General features: G+C 35.0%; 3 protein-coding genes across 13 annotated transcripts in view; 1 reads left to right on the forward strand and 2 right to left on the reverse strand.

Annotated features, from left to right (window-relative positions):
• Positions 1-336, reverse strand: part of LOC111430976 — a 3,868-nt gene extending 3,532 nt beyond the window's left edge. For 3 of the 6 annotated variants that reach the window (XM_023067453.1, XM_023067471.1, XM_023067478.1), the window contains exon 1: positions 17-204. The gene's annotated coding sequence lies outside the window, so the exon portion shown is untranslated. The other 3 variants (XM_023067491.1, XM_023067487.1, XM_023067461.1) reach the window with 3 other exon arrangements.
• A 4,284-nt stretch (positions 337-4,620) lies between these two features.
• Positions 4,621-11,468, reverse strand: LOC111431010. Of its 2 annotated transcripts, XM_023067508.1 has the most exons (8): positions 10,938-11,468; positions 9,667-9,995; positions 7,937-8,089; positions 7,639-7,731; positions 6,359-6,417; positions 5,806-5,899; positions 4,863-5,074; positions 4,621-4,820 (listed from the first exon to the last, which is right to left on the reverse strand). In XM_023067508.1, exons 1-8 carry the CDS (start codon positions 11,398-11,400, stop codon positions 4,817-4,819), a joined length of 1,407 nt encoding a protein of 468 aa, XP_022923276.1. In that variant the 5' UTR covers positions 11,401-11,468; the 3' UTR covers positions 4,621-4,816. The 2 variants fall into 2 exon arrangements, with proteins under 2 accessions (XP_022923276.1, XP_022923269.1); XM_023067501.1 differs by having other exon boundaries at positions 4,621-5,074.
• Positions 11,469-12,535: 1,067 nt separating this feature from the next.
• Positions 12,536-17,511, forward strand: part of LOC111431036 (deoxyhypusine synthase) — a 7,548-nt gene continuing 2,572 nt past the window's right edge. For 4 of the 5 annotated variants that reach the window (XM_023067539.1, XM_023067547.1, XM_023067555.1 and 1 more), the window contains exons 1-6: positions 12,536-12,708; positions 13,852-14,069; positions 14,198-14,365; positions 15,242-15,460; positions 17,066-17,152; positions 17,383-17,488. In XM_023067539.1, coding sequence (XP_022923307.1) covers positions 13,872-14,069; positions 14,198-14,365; positions 15,242-15,460; positions 17,066-17,152; positions 17,383-17,488 — 778 coding nt within the window. In that variant the 5' untranslated portion in view covers positions 12,536-12,708; positions 13,852-13,871. Of the gene's footprint in view, positions 12,709-13,851; positions 14,070-14,197; positions 14,366-15,241; positions 15,461-17,065; positions 17,153-17,382; positions 17,489-17,511 lie in introns of those variants that run through there. The other variant, XM_023067564.1, reaches the window with a different exon arrangement.

Below are 17,511 nucleotides of genomic sequence, written 5' to 3' on the forward strand. Positions count from 1 at the left end.
AAAAAAAAAAAAAAAACAGGGGAATTTCAATCTCTAGAAGAAACCCAGCAACCTTTTGGGAAAATCATACATCAGAGAAAAGTCACAGAGGAAGAAGAATCGTGAAAACCAAAGAGAACCAAAAGATTCTTGGTCTAATTCAGCATGCTTTGGGAGAACAGTCGGTGGGCTTGCAAAGACTATGATGATTTTGTGAGATAAAATTTGAAAGCTTACGATGGCAGAGGAAATAGTTTGGCGATTGCGGGGCCCTTTTGTGGTCAGATTATGAAATCATGGGAACGCGACTTGATTAGTTGTTGTTCTTCTTGTTCTTGTGCTTCAACCAATTCAACTCATGCTCATCCGTTAGGCCATAGTAATATAATAATACAAACAGCAAAAAAGTATTAGTTTCAATAAATAGTTTTTAAAATAATTTTAAAATAATTCACAAATTATTATAAAAGTATTTATTTATTTATTTATTATTATTATTATTATTATTATTAGCCCACAATTTCTTAAAAATTTAGGTTAGGTTAAACGGAACCACTTTTAAAATAATATTTTTTTTTTACTTTAAAATTATTTATACCTAAATCTACTTTAATTTTATTTAATTTTATTTAATTTTAGAATTATTTTCCGATATCACATTTAAAAATAAATAAATAAGTCGAATAATTCAAACTAAAATATTTTATTGTTTGAATTAAAAAAAAATTAGAAATAATTTGATTTGAATTTTAGCATAAAATTACAAGAGAAGGGCATTATAGTCATTTCACACAACATTAAAAAAAAGAAGCGTACGTGTCATACTTTTAGTTATTGGCGTAAGATTATTCCAGCGTGGACGGAGGGAAATGGGCGGTGCCGCGGCTTTACAAAAGAAGCAAAAGTGGTCGGCTTTAGTGGGCTGCTCGTGGGCCCCACTTTTGGGCCGTCTGGTCCATTTACATAATAAATAAATATTAAAAGAAATTATTTTTTTTATGCTTACTTTATTTGCATTTTTATCAACGCTTCGTCAACTTTGCGTAGCGTAATTTGGAAGAGACAAAAATATAAATAAATAAAAATTGATGAATTTTGCTCTTAAAATATTTATTTATTTATTTTACAATTAATTGAATTTTAAAAGTAAAAAGATATTACTAATAAATGTTGAATTTTCTTAAAAAAAAAAAAAAGGTTTTTTATATATTTCCTTATTATTGAAAATTTAATAATCGCTCCAAATTAGGTGTCACAGTCATACTCTTACTATAGTGGAATAACAATTATGAGACACTTGCAAGTCACTGTGTGAAATTCAAACTTTGTAGACAATGTTCGAATCTCAGGTTATGTTTGAGAGAAATGCTTTAGAAATATGAGCGAGAAAATACGGTTGAAAATAATTTTGGGCTAAAAACGAATATAGAACAACGGCTTTAGTAACATATAACCTGAGTACGAAGAATTGTTAGTGAACTAAAAGAACAAAGAAAAATATTTGATATTAGTTTTCAACTTGAGTATAGTTCAAATTAGTTAAGAGAGTAGGGTATATAACTTCAATCAAAATGTTAGACGCTCGAGTTTTTACACGCGCATATAATTAAAAAAAAATTGTATCGGTCGAAAGTTTGAATTTTAATAATGGGTCGGTAACCAAACAATTAATAATAATAATAATAATAATTTAAAAAAGATACATTTTTGGAAATTGGTATGATTTCATCAACTCATGTGGCTGCAAATTCTCTTCTTTTTAATCCCACGTGATTATGCTGTTCCCCATCATACTTCTTTTACATGAACACTCAAAAAAGCAAAATAAAATGCCAAAATAATTTTAATTTTTTTAAAATTTTCAAAATTGAAATATAATTTAATTATAGAACTTTGTAATAATTACATTCTTTTTTAGAGATTTATATTTAAATTATGATTGGACTGATTAATTTTATAATTTTATATTTGATAAAAAATATTTAATTTTTATTAAAGTAATAATTTAATTTCAATGATTTAATCTCTGTATTTTTTTTTTTATATAGTCTCAATAGTAAAAATTATTGTTAAGAGTTAATGAAATTTACTACAAAGGTAAATCGGTAAATTAGTTAAGAACTCAATGTATTTATAAGCTATAAAGTTTATAGGTTAAATAATAAAAACCGACATTTAATTTTGATGAATTTTTTAATGTCATGGACTAAAACGTTACAAATTTAATATTAAATTTTAATTTTAATTGTATTAAGAAGTTAAATTAATAATGTATAACCAATTTTAATTCCTCAACTTTAATATTTTTTTTATTTCTATTTGAATAAAGACAAAAAAAAACTATTTTTTTCATTTATCATAAGTTTTTAAATACTTTATTTTAGCTCCCACAATATATATATATATATATATATTTGGTGATCTTCTCACCTTTTATTTTCCTAATATTTGATAATTAAGATAGTTCATCCTAATCATTGGCATTTGAAGCAATTATACCAACTAAATGATCAAGCTTTTAAAATAATAATAATTATAATAAATGTCATTTCTTTTTCTCTTCCCATTTTTCAAAATTATATAATTTTCAAATGATGAATTGACGTTTCGAAACTTAGCAACGCTAAGTTGGGTATGATATTTGATTGCATATTTGTAACAATCTAAGCCCACCGCTAGCAAATAGACCCGTTACATATCACCGTTAGTCTTATAGTTTTAAAACACGGAGATGTTTCCACACGTTTATAAGGAGTACTTCGTTCCTTGTTGGCCACTGTTTAATGTCTGTCTCTAATACCATTTGTAATAGTCAAAGTCCAACGCTAGTAAATATTGTCCACTTTAACTCGTTAAGACCCGTTTTAAAACCATGAGACTAACGGCAATATGTAACAGGTCAAAACGAACAATATTTGTTAACGGTGAAAACACTTTTCTGCATAAATATAAATAAATAGAAAGGTGACAATACAATAATACGAACAAAGTTTGCTAGATTATCATAGATCTAGAAGTCTTATCATAGTACAAAGATGGATTCAAAATTTCATATATGGGTAGGAACAATGTCCCTTCCCCACTTTATTTAAAGAGGGCAATCTGTTAAAGCAAACAAAGACAGCAAATAACATGAAAGGCTACCAACTCCTCCTGCATGTGCTTAATCAAAAGAGGCCCAAAAGGGGCAGCTTTGGAGCTCTTAGTTTGAAGTGGTCATGGAAAGTTTTGTTTCTAGCAACCTCAATCAAAAGTGCAGCTATACTTTATGCATACATTAAGAGAGTTCGTGATTCATAATATAACAAAGAGATTCCCTTAGAAATTTAAAAAGGTAATGTCCAGATATAAGATCAATTATCCATCTAAATGATGCAACAGAACATGAAAGGAATATGAAATGAAGATGGGAGGTTTGAACAAAAAAAGTGGCATGAGTATAGAAGAACAGTGTGGTGTAGGCCTTAATACAGCTGAAAAGTGAAGGATTAATTGCTGCTGTCTATCATTGAGATCTCAATCAGCCTACTTTGTGCCAAAAGATTGGATCCAACTTATCTGTTTTATATCTGCACATGAACTACAGTATCTTAACCTACGAATAAAAGGATGTTGATAGGTGAGATCCCACATTTGTTGAAGAAAGGAACGAAGCATTCCTTATAAAGGTGTGGAAACCTCTCCTTAACAGATGCGTTTTAAAACTTTGAGGGAAAGCCCAGAAGTGAAAGCCAAAAGAGGACAATATTTGCTAGCAGTGGACTTGAGTTGTTACAAATGGTATCAGAACTAGGTTATCGAACAGTTTGCCAGCGAGGACGATGGGTCCCCAATGGGGGTGGATTGTGAGATCTCACATCAGTTAAAGAGAGGAACAAAGCATTCCTAATAAGGGTGTGGAAACATCTCACTAGCAGACGCGTTTTAAAATCTTGAGGGAAAGCTAGAATGGAAAGCCTAAAGAGGGCAATATCTGCTAACGATAGGCTTGGACTATTACAAATGGTATTAGAGCCAAGTTATCGAGTGGTGTGCCAGTGAAGACGCTGGGCCCTCAAGGGGGTGGATTGTGAGATCTCACATCAGTTAGAGAAGGGAACGAAGCATTCCTTATAAGGATGTGGAAACATCTCCCTATGAGACGCATTTTAAAATCTTGAGGGGAAAGTCCAAAAGTAAAAGTCCAAAAAGGACAAGTAGGCTTGGGCTGTTGCATGATAGGATAATAGGATAGACAATAAACAATAAATAAAAAGAATATCTTTACCCTCGTCACACCTGACTTTTTCCGTGAGCTATTTTTATTGGAATATGGACCAATACTACGAGTAGCATGAGAAATAATGGACACCGACATATCCAAAGCACATGGGCTATTATTAATGGAAGGAAATAAGAGGGATTCTGAATGCTGAACCATAAGCAAAATAAGGAGTTTCTCAGACCGTTCGAGAGTTTTGAGTCTCTTCCCCAACTAAGGTAGTACTTGTGAGATCCCACGACATTTTTTTTATAAGAGTGTGGATACCTCTCCCTAGCAGACGTGTTTTAAAGACTATCATCATACAATTACAAATAAAACCAATGCTTTCATAATTATGAACTCAGATACTAAGCAACAGATCATTTCTAGTTTCAAGCGTTCAAAAGAAAAGTTGTTGAATCTACTAAGGATCCAGCATTATCATTTCTCAGGGCAGAATACTTTGATATATACAATTTAAGGACATCAATCCCATTATATTATGTTTTTACCTCTATTCCTATGTGATGGTTTTATATCTATTCTGTACAGCATAAAAGAATGCCTCAATATATACAAAGGGGATTGATCTCGTTATATTTTGTTATGACCTCTTTATTATACAGGATGACTTTATATTCTCTTTTGTAAAGCAGCTAGTAGCACCAGAAGAATAGGAGAAAGAAGAAAAATGACATAGGGAAGAGATTGATTGAGTACACCTTCCCCAATTCCAGACTCCTCGGTCGAGTAGGTTGGTTTGTTTTCAACAAAAGCTTCAAAATAGTTCTGGTAGTTACTGTCGTTTGAAACGAAAGACGAGCTTGTTGTTACCTTCATCATTTCCATTGCCTGTGCATTGGAAAAAGGTCCAAAATCCATACAACCATCAGAAAGTTACAAGAAACACTTCAAACTTCGAACCATTAGTTAAGTTATCAGAATAAGTAAACTGCCCAAAGTACGCAGGTTAGATAAGCATTAGCATCCATGTCCTTGCAGCCTGAAGCTACTTTTACATTATAAATAAACATTGATTGATGTAACAGCCCAAGCCCATCGCTAATAGATATTGTCCTCTTTGGGCTTTCCCTTTCAGGCTTCCCCCCTAAAGGTTTTTAAAACACGTCGGCTAGGGAGAGGTTTCTATAAAGAGTGTTTCGTTCTTCTCCCCAACCAACGTGGGATCTCACAATCCACCCCCCTTCAGGGCCCAACATCCTCGCTGGCACTCGTTCCTTTCTCCAATCGATATGGGACCCCCACTAAATCCACCCCCCTTCGAGGCTCAATGCCCTTACTGGCATACCGCATCGTGTCTACCACCTTCCGGGAACAACCTCCTAGCTGGCACATCACTCAGTGTCTGGCTCTGATACCATTTGTAAGGCCCAAGCCCACCACTAGCATATATTGTTCTCTTTGGGCTTTCCCTTTCGGGTTTCCCCTCAAGATTTTTAAAACGCGTCTGCTAGGGAGATGTTTCCACCCTTATAAAGGGTGTTTCATTCTCCTCCCCAACCGATGTGGGATCTCATAATTGAAGAACTAAATGTTGTATATTTGACGTCATTAGTAGTTACCTGGAAACTAAATACGAACTGCCTTGCTTTCTTGCTCACTCGAGGAGTTGGATGAGATTGAAGCTTCTCGTACATTTCTCGAGCCTCATCTGATCTGTTAAGCATGGTAATAATCATATCATAAACCCAAAAGTAGCCAATTTTTTGTGCTCTTTCTCAGTTTTTAGCTTCATACTCTAATTTTCCCTCCTTTCTTTGGTGTCCCCACATATATCTAACTCATACTTTGGATATAATATTTTTTGTTCAACCAAAAATTCTCAAATACATTTTGAGTAACTTTTTGTTCATACTTGCATCATTTCTTGGTGCACAACACAACAAGCAAATGAATTAATTAATACAACAACAAAATTCTAGATCCAATAAGCACTTAAGTTACCCGTTTCATAGATTGCAAATCGTATTTTCAATCAGAGAGAAAGAGAGATAATATAAAAAGATATGCATGCAGAGCTGATCTTTGCTTAAAAGCTTAACCTTACATGCAAAAATTGATTATTTAATCGGGCCTTATGAAGTTTTTAAGTTTATTACAAGACCGTGAACATACCTTCTAAGGGAATCTTGACAAATAGACCATTGCAAAGCAGCCACTCCATGAAGCTCACTCTGAGCAAACATTATTTTCATATAAACAAAAATATTTAGAGAAAAAAGAAACAAAGCATATGAATAATTATATCTAATTTGTATGCATGTATATATTTTTAACATAAACAAACATCTAATTTATTTAAAGGTTAGTCTAGAAACCTTAATGATGTGCAGTAAAGCCTGATTGAGACTCCCCTGTTGAAAGTGTTTTTCATTTAGATAGGAGAACCTATGAAGGAACTGGATAGTTGGCTGAGAACAAACCAGGTTTTTGTAAGGCATCCTATTGGAAATGTTTATTCTAGAAGGGACAAAAAGGAAAATTATTCCTTATTAGTTAGTTGGTTAGCCCGGATGGAATATATTTTGTTGGAGGGACGGGAGAGGTATGTGTGTGGGAGAGTGTTGAGGATTGTTAGGAGGGAGTCCCACATTGGCTAATTAAGGGAATGATCATGGGTTTATAGGTAGGGAACACATCTCCACTGGGCTCTGGTAAGAGCCCTTTTGGGGAAGCTCAAAGCAAAGCCATGAGAGCTTGCTCAAAGTAGGCAATATCATACCATTGTGGAGACTCATGATTCCTAACATGGTATCAGAGTTATGCCCTTAATTTAGCCATGTTAATAAAATCCTCTTGTCAAACAAAGAAATTGCTAGCCTCTAGCTTCGAAGGTGTAGTCAAAAGTGACTCTTGTGTCGAATAAAGGGTGTACTTCGTTCGAGGGTTCCAGAGAAAGGAGTCGAGCCTCGATTAAGGGGAGACTGTTCGAGGGCTCCATAAGCCTTAGGGGAGGCTCTATGATGTACCTTGTTCGAAGGGAGAATTGTTGGGAGGGAGTCCCACGTTGGCTAATTAAGAGAATAATCATGGGTTTATAAGTAGGGAATACATCTCCATTGGTATGAGGCCTTTTGGAGAAGCCCAAAGCAAAGCCATGAGAGCTTATGCTCAAAGTAAACAATATCATACTATTGTGGAGATTTGTGATTCCTAACCGAGAGAACTAGCCGTCCCAAATTGGCAAGGTAGCTTATGTATGGTGCCTAGGCACTCTTTTCTCTCTATTTTAAATAAACAAAAGTCCCCGGTATCTATTAGCATTTTAAGGGAAGGAAGAAATTCATCGTTGCTCATCATGCAAGGTGCGCAAATTTATTTGAGTGAGTTTGATACTGCATTTGACCAAATATATTCTTCTAAGCTGTTCATAAACTTAAAGCACAAAAAACTACCTGGAAGTTTAGTTTATCCATAACTGACTCGTAATAAGGTAACGCTTCCTTGAGTCTTCCAACGTTCATCAATGAATCGCCTTCCTTAAGTGCCTGAGATTATGAGATGCTAATAAGAATATGAGAAAACTTCCATATGTAATCATTGAAACAAATTACTGAGCAACAATATTTAAAATTGATAAATGAAGAACACAAAACTAAACTAAAAGGTGTTAGTTTTTGTCAAGGAAGAAAGACATAACAAATAAAAGTTAATAATGCTTCTTCTTCTTCTTTTTTTCCTATATAGGCTCACCACTTCACATTCAGACTTCAGTTTAGGATCTATGGTCAAGCCAAATTTTTTCTTGTATGCAGCAATCAGCTCTCTGCTGCGTGCTTCCCTTGCTGCTTTTTCTTCATCCGTCTCAAGCAATTCTCCGGGGCGTATAGTTCTTCCACCTCCAAACTGAAAAGAAAATACGAGAATTCTCAAAAATGTTCCTTCGTGAACAAGATCTTAGTTAAAATATTGAAATACCAAACTTCTACATATGTATTAATGAAATTTATCAGAATCTTATACCATTATTAAAGCATTCCCTTTCAAGTAGCTTCCACTGTGGTCATTATCAAAGAAGAAAATATGCCAGTAATCACTCAAGAGGTTGTCACAGTAATTTTATTGGTACTTGTTGAATGTACAGTACCTTCTGCATGATGTTGGTATGCATATGCTTCATCATATCGTTCACTTGTTACCAAGTACTCTAGCATATATGATGCAGTATTTTTTTCAAGTACATATTTTCTTATAGTGAACAATGGTACTTTGTTGCTCATTGTTGCTAAACAACCTTGTTGCCAAACTCCTTGAGGTGTAACATACCTTTCACACACGATATTCAAGATGTGAACGGCGTTTATTGTTAAGAATCACATTAAGGAGCACGACTCTCCACAATAGTATGATATTGTCCACTTTAAGCATAAGCTCTCGTGGCTTTGTTTTTTATTTCCCCAAAAGGCCTCATACCAATGGAGATATATAGTATTTATAAACCCATGATCAACCCCTTGAATAAGCCAATGTGGGACTTCCTCCCAACAATCCTCCCCTCGAACAAAGTACAACATAGAGCCTCCTCTAAGGTCTATGGAGCCCTTGAACAGCCTCTCCTTAATCTGAGGCTCGACTCCTTTCTCTAGAGCTCTCGAACAAAGTACACCCTTTGTTCGACACTTTAGGTCACTTTTGACTACATCTTTGAGACTCACAACTTCTTTGTTCGACATTTGAGGATTCTACTGACACGGCTAAATTAAAGGCATGGCTCTGATACCATGTTAAGAATCACGACTCTCCACAATGGTATGATATTGTCCACTTTGAGCATAAGCTCTCATGGATTTGCTTTTGGTTTTCCCAAAAGGCCTCATACCAATGGAGATGTATCCCTTACTTATAAGCACGTGATCAACCCCTTAAATTAGCCAATGTGGGACTTCCTCCCAACAATCCTCAACATTCATGATATTCCAAAAGAATCTAGAGGAGAGCTTTTTCGTCATCAGGTCGGACTACAAGGGAACCTAATCTTTGTTGTCAAGAGGTAAACATGTATTCAGGATTTTCAATTGATATATGAAGTCTAGTCAATCTATTACAGGTTTTATATCGTCCTCTAATCAAAGAAATTAATTTATAAGGTCGTTTCCTATATTAAATCTTGAACCTAAAGAAACTAGTATGTCAGAAGATTAAGGTGAAGCTGAAAAAAAAGAAGAAAGATAAGCAAATAGCCACAAAAAGGAACAACAATCTTCCATTCTTTCCTCTCTTGTGCTTCAATCCCTTGTACATCCACACTTGACTTACATTGCAGAAGTGTGGTAGACAAAAAGTTTAGCATGGAAAAAATAAATCAGAGACATCCCTACTAGGATAAACACATTCACTGAAGATAAAATGCACATAATATTTTCCAACAAAAGGGGACTCATGAAATTTTTCTTGCCAAAAGCACTATAAAAGCAGGAATTTACCGTCTTCGAAATGTTGCCGGGTCTAGGAAAGACCCCCCATGTAGAAACCTTGGGTTTGTAAATATCGGAATCGTCTTCCTGAGTTGGTTTACTTTCGGATGCTGTTGCAGCATCGAACTTGCTCGTATCACCTACAATTATTTCCACTTCAGGCAGGTCGTCTCCTGAGAAGGGGTCTGCCATTGGAACCAATCCAGCAGGTAGTCCCCTGGTCTTTTTCTTATCCGCAAAGCCAAGCCCCACAAAATCAATGCTTGAGATAGAAAGCCCTCCCTTCTTATCACCCTTTTGTTTTTTTCCCAAATTTTCACTTTCTTTGCTCTTCAATCCTGAAGATCACTTTAACCATTAATATCAACCCGAGTTACATACAGGTACACTTTCCTTTATTAGAACATGAAAAATAATATAAGATCATCATAATATCACAACGTGAACATAAATCCAAGGAAGTAACAAGTGACAGCTAAACACTCACTCTTGAATTGCAGAAAAACGAAAATAAAATCACAGCCCTATTTCTCAATAACCAAGTGTTCAATCCAAGATCAGAATAACATCTTGTTCACCCCCATACAGAGGCAGCAACTATTGCACATTACAATTTTACCCGAATCAGAAGAATTCCATGTAACAGCCCAAACCCACCGCTAGAAGATATTGTCCTCTTTGGGTTTTCCTTTCAGGGCTTCCCCTCAAGATTTTTAAAACACGTCTACTAAGTAGAGGTTTCCACACCCTTATAAAGAATGCTTAGTTCTCCTCCCCAACCAATGTGGGATCTCATAATCCACCCCTTTCAGGGCCAGCGTCCTCGCTGGCACTCACTCATTCCCTTCTCCAATCGATGTGGGACTCCCCAATCCCCCCTTCGATGCCCAATGTCTTTGCTGGCACACAGCCCGTGTCCACCCCCTTTATCAGAGTCATGCCCTTAACTTAGTCATATCAATAAAATTCCCAAATGTCGAACAAAGAAGTTGTGAGCCTCAAAGGTATAGTCAAAAGTGTGTCGAACAAAAAGTGTATTTTGTTCGAGGGCTCTGAGTCGAGCCTCGATTAAGGGAAGGCTGGCTCTATGATGTACTTTGTTCGAGGGGAGGATTGTGGAGGATTGAAAGGAGAGGAGTCCCACATCGGATGAGAATAGATCCCTATTGGTACAAGGCCTTTTGGGGAAACCAAAAGAAAAGCTACACGAGCTTACGTTCAAAGTGGACAGATTCATAACATTCCAGACACTAATTCAACTCAACATTTTCAAAATTTACCTGCACTGGTATTAATTTCCTCACTGTTCGTGCCATCAATCACGCCCCTCGTTTCCTCCTTAACTTCATTCGCATTCTCCATCACAATCATAACCCCACCCTGCATTCTCCTCTGCTCACCATCCCCATCAAAACTCGATAAACCTAATTTACCAGCCTCGACCGAGTTGCCTTCACAACCCTCAACCTTCGTCAAATTGGAGTCCGATTGCTTCAATTCCTTGTAGGCCATCGCTCGCTCGAATGCGGCCTTGACAGGGTCGACCGGAGACTGTACGGCATCGGACACAGTTTCAGGTGAATTGGATCGAGGAGTTTCAGGATTTGGTGGATTTGGAGATAATGAGAACTTCAAAGATCTTGATGGAAATTTCTTGGTGGAGATTCTGGAAATGAAGAGAGAACGTTTTGAAGAGGATATGGGGTTGAGGGAAGCCAGGCATGAAGAAGAAACAGAAGCCATTGCACGAAGATTAAACCAAATGGGAAATTTCTGGGTTTCTATGTGGTTGAGACTGAGACAAAGGAACCATTTTTTAAAATATTTAATAAATGCTTCAAATTGCGTCAATAATTTATAATATTTCAAAAATGTTAAAAATTAATTAACGTATATAATTAAATTATTTATATAAAAATCCACCTTAAGCTTCGAAAATAATATATATATATATATATATATATATATATATATATATATATATATATTAATCATTTAATTTATTATTTATTATTTAAAATAAATAAGTTTTAAAATGTTTTTTTTGTATTATTTAATTTAGTTAAATAAAAGTAGGAGAAACACGTTACTTAAAAATGTTTATTTAATTTGCAGCTCTTCGAGTAATAGGTGAGGGATATATGAGAAATTTTCTTCCGGTAGGTAAACGGGGTTGTTATGGGGAATATTTCCACCCCCGACCCATAAGAAGGTGAGAGAAAACAAGCAGGTAAAAATGTCTATGGTCCCCGAGTAACAGGGGAGTGATTTATTAGAGATTTTTCCCTAATAGTTAAACGGTCGTTATGGGGAATATCTTCGCCCCCGACCCACGAGAAATTGAGAGAAAAAAAATCTATAGTTCTAGAGTAATAGGAAAGCGGTTTATGAGATATTTTTCCCTGATAATTAAACAGAGCCATCGTGGAGAATATCTCCACTCCCGACACGTAAGAAATTGAGAGAAAACAAGTACGTAAAAAATGTCTATAGTCCCCGACTCCTAGAAATTGACTCGTTTTTGTCGGTTTAAAAAATATAAATATAAAGCTCTTATTGGCGAAACGTCTAGAGGCTACAAACGAAATGCCCCTAATTTGATATTTAATATTGACAAAAAAAAAAAAATAATAAATAAATAAAAATGTGTCTAATTTATTGAGTAGAAAATGAATAATAATATAATTTTTTTAAAATTGGTGATAGATCGTACGAATAAAAAAATAAAATCTTTAAAATGATTTTTTAAAAAGTTTTATTCCATTATTTGGCGTTGATAAGACATATAATAATAATAATAATAAATAAATAAACAAAATCATATTTTTAAGAACTAAAAATGTAATTTATTTCGAAATAAAAATAAATAAAAGCGGGAACCTAAGTGTAATACCGATCTTTTCATCTTCATCTCACTCTTCACGGCGGCCCTCTTCTCGCCGGCCGTCTCTCTCACGTTCAGCACCACCGGCGCCGCGCCGGCTCTCTCCACTCGTGTTGCCGCCGCTCACTCGTAGTAGTTTGCACTGACTTTCTTCTCTGCTGTTACTGGTATTCTCACAAACTTCATCTAAGCTTTTGTTCTCAACAACTCAAATTAGGATCTGTCTCATAAATGGAAGGAGGTGTTGTTGTAATTGCAGAACAAGCTCAGCATGTTTATAGCTGTAGATTATAGCTAGGTTTGATGAGTTTTTTTTATTGAAATTATGGTAGCGAGGAAGACTGTGAGCTTTTTGTGAAAGTTGAAGTTCTCTCCCTTAGATTAACCAATCACCAATGGTGGTTTGAATTTACTGGAAATAACAACAATCTACGGTATGTTAGGATAGAATGAACTGAATACAGAGGAATGGAGGAATGAAAATATTTTTCTCATTGTCTCACCTTGACGAGAAGAGAGCTCTGTTTCTATATTAGTGCCATAAATGTCTCTCTTTTTTCATGCAAACTCTCTGTTTTTCTTCTTACCTAAGTTTCTCTCCCTTTTCATTGGTGTTACTTTTTTCGTCTCTCTCCATCACGATTTTTGATTGCTCGTTTCCACAAAAGAGTTCTCTTTGGGTATTATATATGCAGTAATAATCGTTTGAAGTTTGTGTTTAGTCTTTGTGGATGGTTTCAATTTGAGATTTGCTTGTTTGTTGACATCGTGATATGATTGTGAGTTTGCAGTTGTGATTTTCAGCTGTGCCCCAAAATGTCTCTTGAATAATTTTTTGGAAAATAAGATAGAGAGAAATCACGCTGGCCAACTTTAATCACAAGGATTTCCCTTTTGTATGCTTTTATTGCTTGTTTTTTTTTTTTTTTTTTTTTTCCCTTTAAAATGAAGGGTAAAATGAATCACTTCACTAGGGATTTTGTTCCTTTCCTGTATAGTTCTTAAACCATTAACCATATCATGGAGACAGGGGGGTTTCTTTGGATTAGGTAAATGTAAATATTTCCTATTAGCTTTAAATTTCTGGGATTCTGTGAGTTGAATAACTTGAATTTATCTGAACTGATGAAATGGTGGCCAGTGGATGTCAATGACCTGAGACAACTAGTTTTTCGTATATCTGCTGCACATATGGGGTGGAACTTTTTTCTTGTTTGGGATTTCTTTTTCAAAGTGGTAGGGTGGTACAGGCATACAACAAATTTATTATACAGTTCCCAGCTCCATATTCATGTAAATACATTGTGCAGGCCGTGAAGCATTGCGTCAGATGGAGAATGATAATGTTTTGTCATCTGTGCACACCACGGTTTTTAAGAAATCAGAGAATCTTGAAGGGAAAAGCATCAAAATTGAGGGATATGACTTCAACCACGGAGTAAATTATTCCAAGCTTCTAAGTTCATTGGTCTCCACTGGATTTCAAGCCTCCAATTTAGGAGATGCCATTGAAATCATCAATCAAATGGTAAGCTTTTATCTCAACTGGAGGTTCCTTTATTATTTTTTTAATGGGATGTTTATAACATATCTCATCCCAGTAAATCTTTTCATTGATGATTTACTTTTGAGAAATGATACTTTGTTGGATTGAAGATAGATTGGAGGCTTGCTGATGAGAATATAACAGAAGATTGCTCTGAGGAGGAGAAGGATCCAATCTTTAGGCAGTCAACGAGGTGCAAAGTGTTTCTTGGTTTCACTTCTAATCTTATTTCTTCTGGTGTTAGAGACACAATTCGTTATCTTGTTGAACATCGTATGGTGAGTTAGACTTGATATCTCATTTTGATCAATCCAGTGTTTGTCTGTTTAAAAAATGCTTTCAATCTAGTATAACTTGATTGGTTGAACTACTGCTATGCTGGATGCCAAAAACTTGTTTGGGAATTGGTTTCAGCATAGTTTTACATTTTTTTAAAACAAAAATTAGGAAAATGTGCTTGGATAATCATTTTTTAGAAGTTATTTTTCTCTCATTTTCCTTTTGCATGTTTTCATGTATTATTTGATCTTAAACAAATGAAATTATCATCCCGTACAAATCACAGGTTTGTGGATAATAATTTTAATATGCACAATACTTCTACTTTTACAATTCATGAAAAATTATAAAACACAAAAGCAAAACTTGCTTTGAAAATAGTTTGTCAAACAAACTCTAAGTATAATATTCCATTTTCTCTGTGTTAAATAAGTTAGCTGAAGCAAGAATCATCTAACACAGTATAAATGCATACTCTGTTCAGTAATATTTAAGAATGATTAGAGGTTTATCTAATGCCATAGTTCATGGCAAATTATGGTTAGAGAAAAATGTGGGAGGATGTTGAATGCGTGACCTAAACAAATAGTTTTTTTTTAATGATAAGAAACAATTTCATTGATGTATCAAATTTACAAAAAAAAAAATAATAATAAAAAAAAAAGCATTTCTAATTTTTAATTAATTGCAAAGAAACGTCAGCTAATCAATTAGTTGCATCGAAATTTGTTTGTTGCATGTTTTCCACATGGGTAATTATGTACCTTTTTTTTAATCCCCTTTTAGCTCGTAGCTTTTGAAGGTCTTTGGCTATGCTGCATTTTAACTTGAATTTAGGCTCCTCCAATTATGGGGTTACTTTAATTTCACTGCAGGTTGATGTGATTGTCACTACTACTGGTGGTATTGAAGAAGATCTTATAAAATGTCTTGCTCCCACTTACAAAGGTGACTTTTCTCTTCCTGGAGCAGTCCTTCGTTCAAAAGGGTTGAATCGCATTGGTAATTTATTGGTCCCTAATGATAACTACTGCAAATTTGAGGACTGGATTATCCCAATTTTGGATCAGATGTTAAAGGAACAACTCGAAGAGGTACTTACTTAAAGATTATATTCATGTTTTTCCTTGTATTATTTCTCAAGTTTTCTCTGGATTCATTAGTTTCTTTTATTATCCTTGCGTTAGAAAAACTTCAAATACAGGAAAACCCCCCACACTCTAACCTCTGTCACCACCAACTGCCCTTCCCTGAATGAAATTACTCTAAAGTGTTCCATTTCCATTGAGTAAGATCTTTTCTATTGCTTTCGATGATAAATCACAAGGAAATCAAGCACTGACTCAAGAGATCGATCGTGCCTCTGTCCGTGCTATTTCCCTCACATGGAAATCCCTCCAAGCTTTCTTGAACTTTTTAGCTAGTGTGGGGCTAATGTTCTTGACTATTTGCAACATTGCGTTCAATCTTTTTTCCTTCTTGAACTATACTAGGCTGTGGGATTATTCCATCGAAATGTTCAGCCATCGGAGTCATAAGTTGATGCTTTTCTTTCATACTGACCTTCATTTCTTCGATAGAGTTCTTGATTGACAATATCTTTTTTGTCAATGTTCAAGGTGGGAAAGGACTTCGTGAATTGAAGCTTCAAATCAGTTAGAACCGAATCATCACCTATTGTTGGTGGGTTTTTCTTCCCAGCCATTAGAACCCTACTACGAGGGTGCTTTGATACAAAAATTGATGTTGATCAGCTTCACAAATATTGGAGAAATCTTTATTATTCAAAGTGTTAACTCAAAAATAAGGCTGCAATGCCTTTAAATACAACCAACTAGTAACCAGCAACCTAAACAACTGGTTAGAAACAAGTCTTGACTACCAAAGGTAAAAATACAAAGAAACATATAAAAATAACAGCCTGAAACTTGTTCAAATTACGGAATCTAGGCTTAATAATAAGCTAATACGTCATATTATCATTGGTTTTGAGGAATTCAAGCGATTCTTGGATTTCCCTCGAAGTCTTTTACTTTTGGCTCTTTGATGGCAGATTTTAATTCTTTCACATGATCCAACTTCAAACAATTTTTATTCTCTTATTGGGAAAGATATTTATCCAGGGAAAATAAAGGTTTTCTTATGGGAATTCAGCCATGGAGGTATTAATACTGTTGATCGATTACAATGGCGAATGCCGCGTTGTTTTTTTTTTTTTTTTTTTTCCCTCTTTTTTGGTGTTATGTGTTTGTCTGACAGTGAGACTCGTGGACACCTCTTTGGTTGCTGTTCTTATGCTTATGGTTACTGAACTTCTATGTTAAAAGCTTTTGGATGGAGTTTGGTTTTACCTCATAATGTGTTCATCCCTTTTGTGGTCAATGAAGGTGTTATGACTGACTTTTAACAGGGTGTTCTTTTGGTCTCTTTGGTCTGTGAGAAATGATTGAATTTCTAGAGATATGGTCCCCAATTTAGAGGCTCTCGTAGAGTTGACTTTTTTTTTTCTTTGTACTGGTGTAAATGTAGACTTCTGGTCGTAGTCTTTCATCTTTAATTGCTAATTGGAGCCTTTTCATGTAATGTGCATTTTGATGATTAAAAGTGTTCAACTCCTTTTATTTCGTTTAACAATGAAATTGTTTCTCTTCTAAACAAAGTCTCTAAGTTTTCTCATTTGTTTTGTATGGTCTGTGTAGAATGTATTATGGACACCGTCCAAGGTAATCCAACGCTTGGGAAGAGAAATAAATGACAAGAATTCGTACCTTTATTGGGCATATAAGGTAAAATTCAATAGAATCTCTTGCATATGTTCTCGTGTTCGGCATTATCATTTGACCAAATGGCCATCAGAATTAGAGTTTTTATTTTCTTAAACTTATAAAGAAACTGTCAATATCTGTATTGGTTCAGACAGCCACATTTTGGATTAAGTTGTATGAATTTCGTTAAGTTTATTTCTTGTCCTGCCTTTTCATCTGTAGTTTAAAACAGTGCATTTGATATTATGCAGAACGACATCCCTGTTTTCTGTCCAGGATTAACAGATGGCTCATTGGGAGACATGTTGTATTTCCACTCCTTTCGTAATCCTGGACTGATTATTGACGTCATTCAAGGTTGTCTCCCCCCCCCCCCCCCC

Source organism: Cucurbita moschata, unplaced genomic scaffold, assembly GCF_002738365.1.
Source record: "Cucurbita moschata cultivar Rifu unplaced genomic scaffold, Cmos_1.0 Cmo_Scf00002, whole genome shotgun sequence".
Taxonomy (NCBI): domain Eukaryota; kingdom Viridiplantae; phylum Streptophyta; class Magnoliopsida; order Cucurbitales; family Cucurbitaceae; genus Cucurbita; species Cucurbita moschata.

Excerpts from the sequence above, each read along its gene's own strand:
- LOC111431010 (XM_023067501.1), bottom strand. The coding sequence starts at position 11,400 with ATGGCTTCTGTTTCTTCTTCATGCCTGGCTTCCCTCAACCCCATATCC. Across the intron at positions 8,090-9,666 it reads CCGGCAACATTTCGAAGACG|TTTGGAGGTGGAAGAACTAT; the intron begins GTAAATTCCTGC and ends TTTTCTTTTCAG. Across the intron at positions 5,075-5,805 it reads AGTTCGTATTTAGTTTCCAG|GCAATGGAAATGATGAAGGT; the intron begins GTAACTACTAAT and ends TCCAATGCACAG.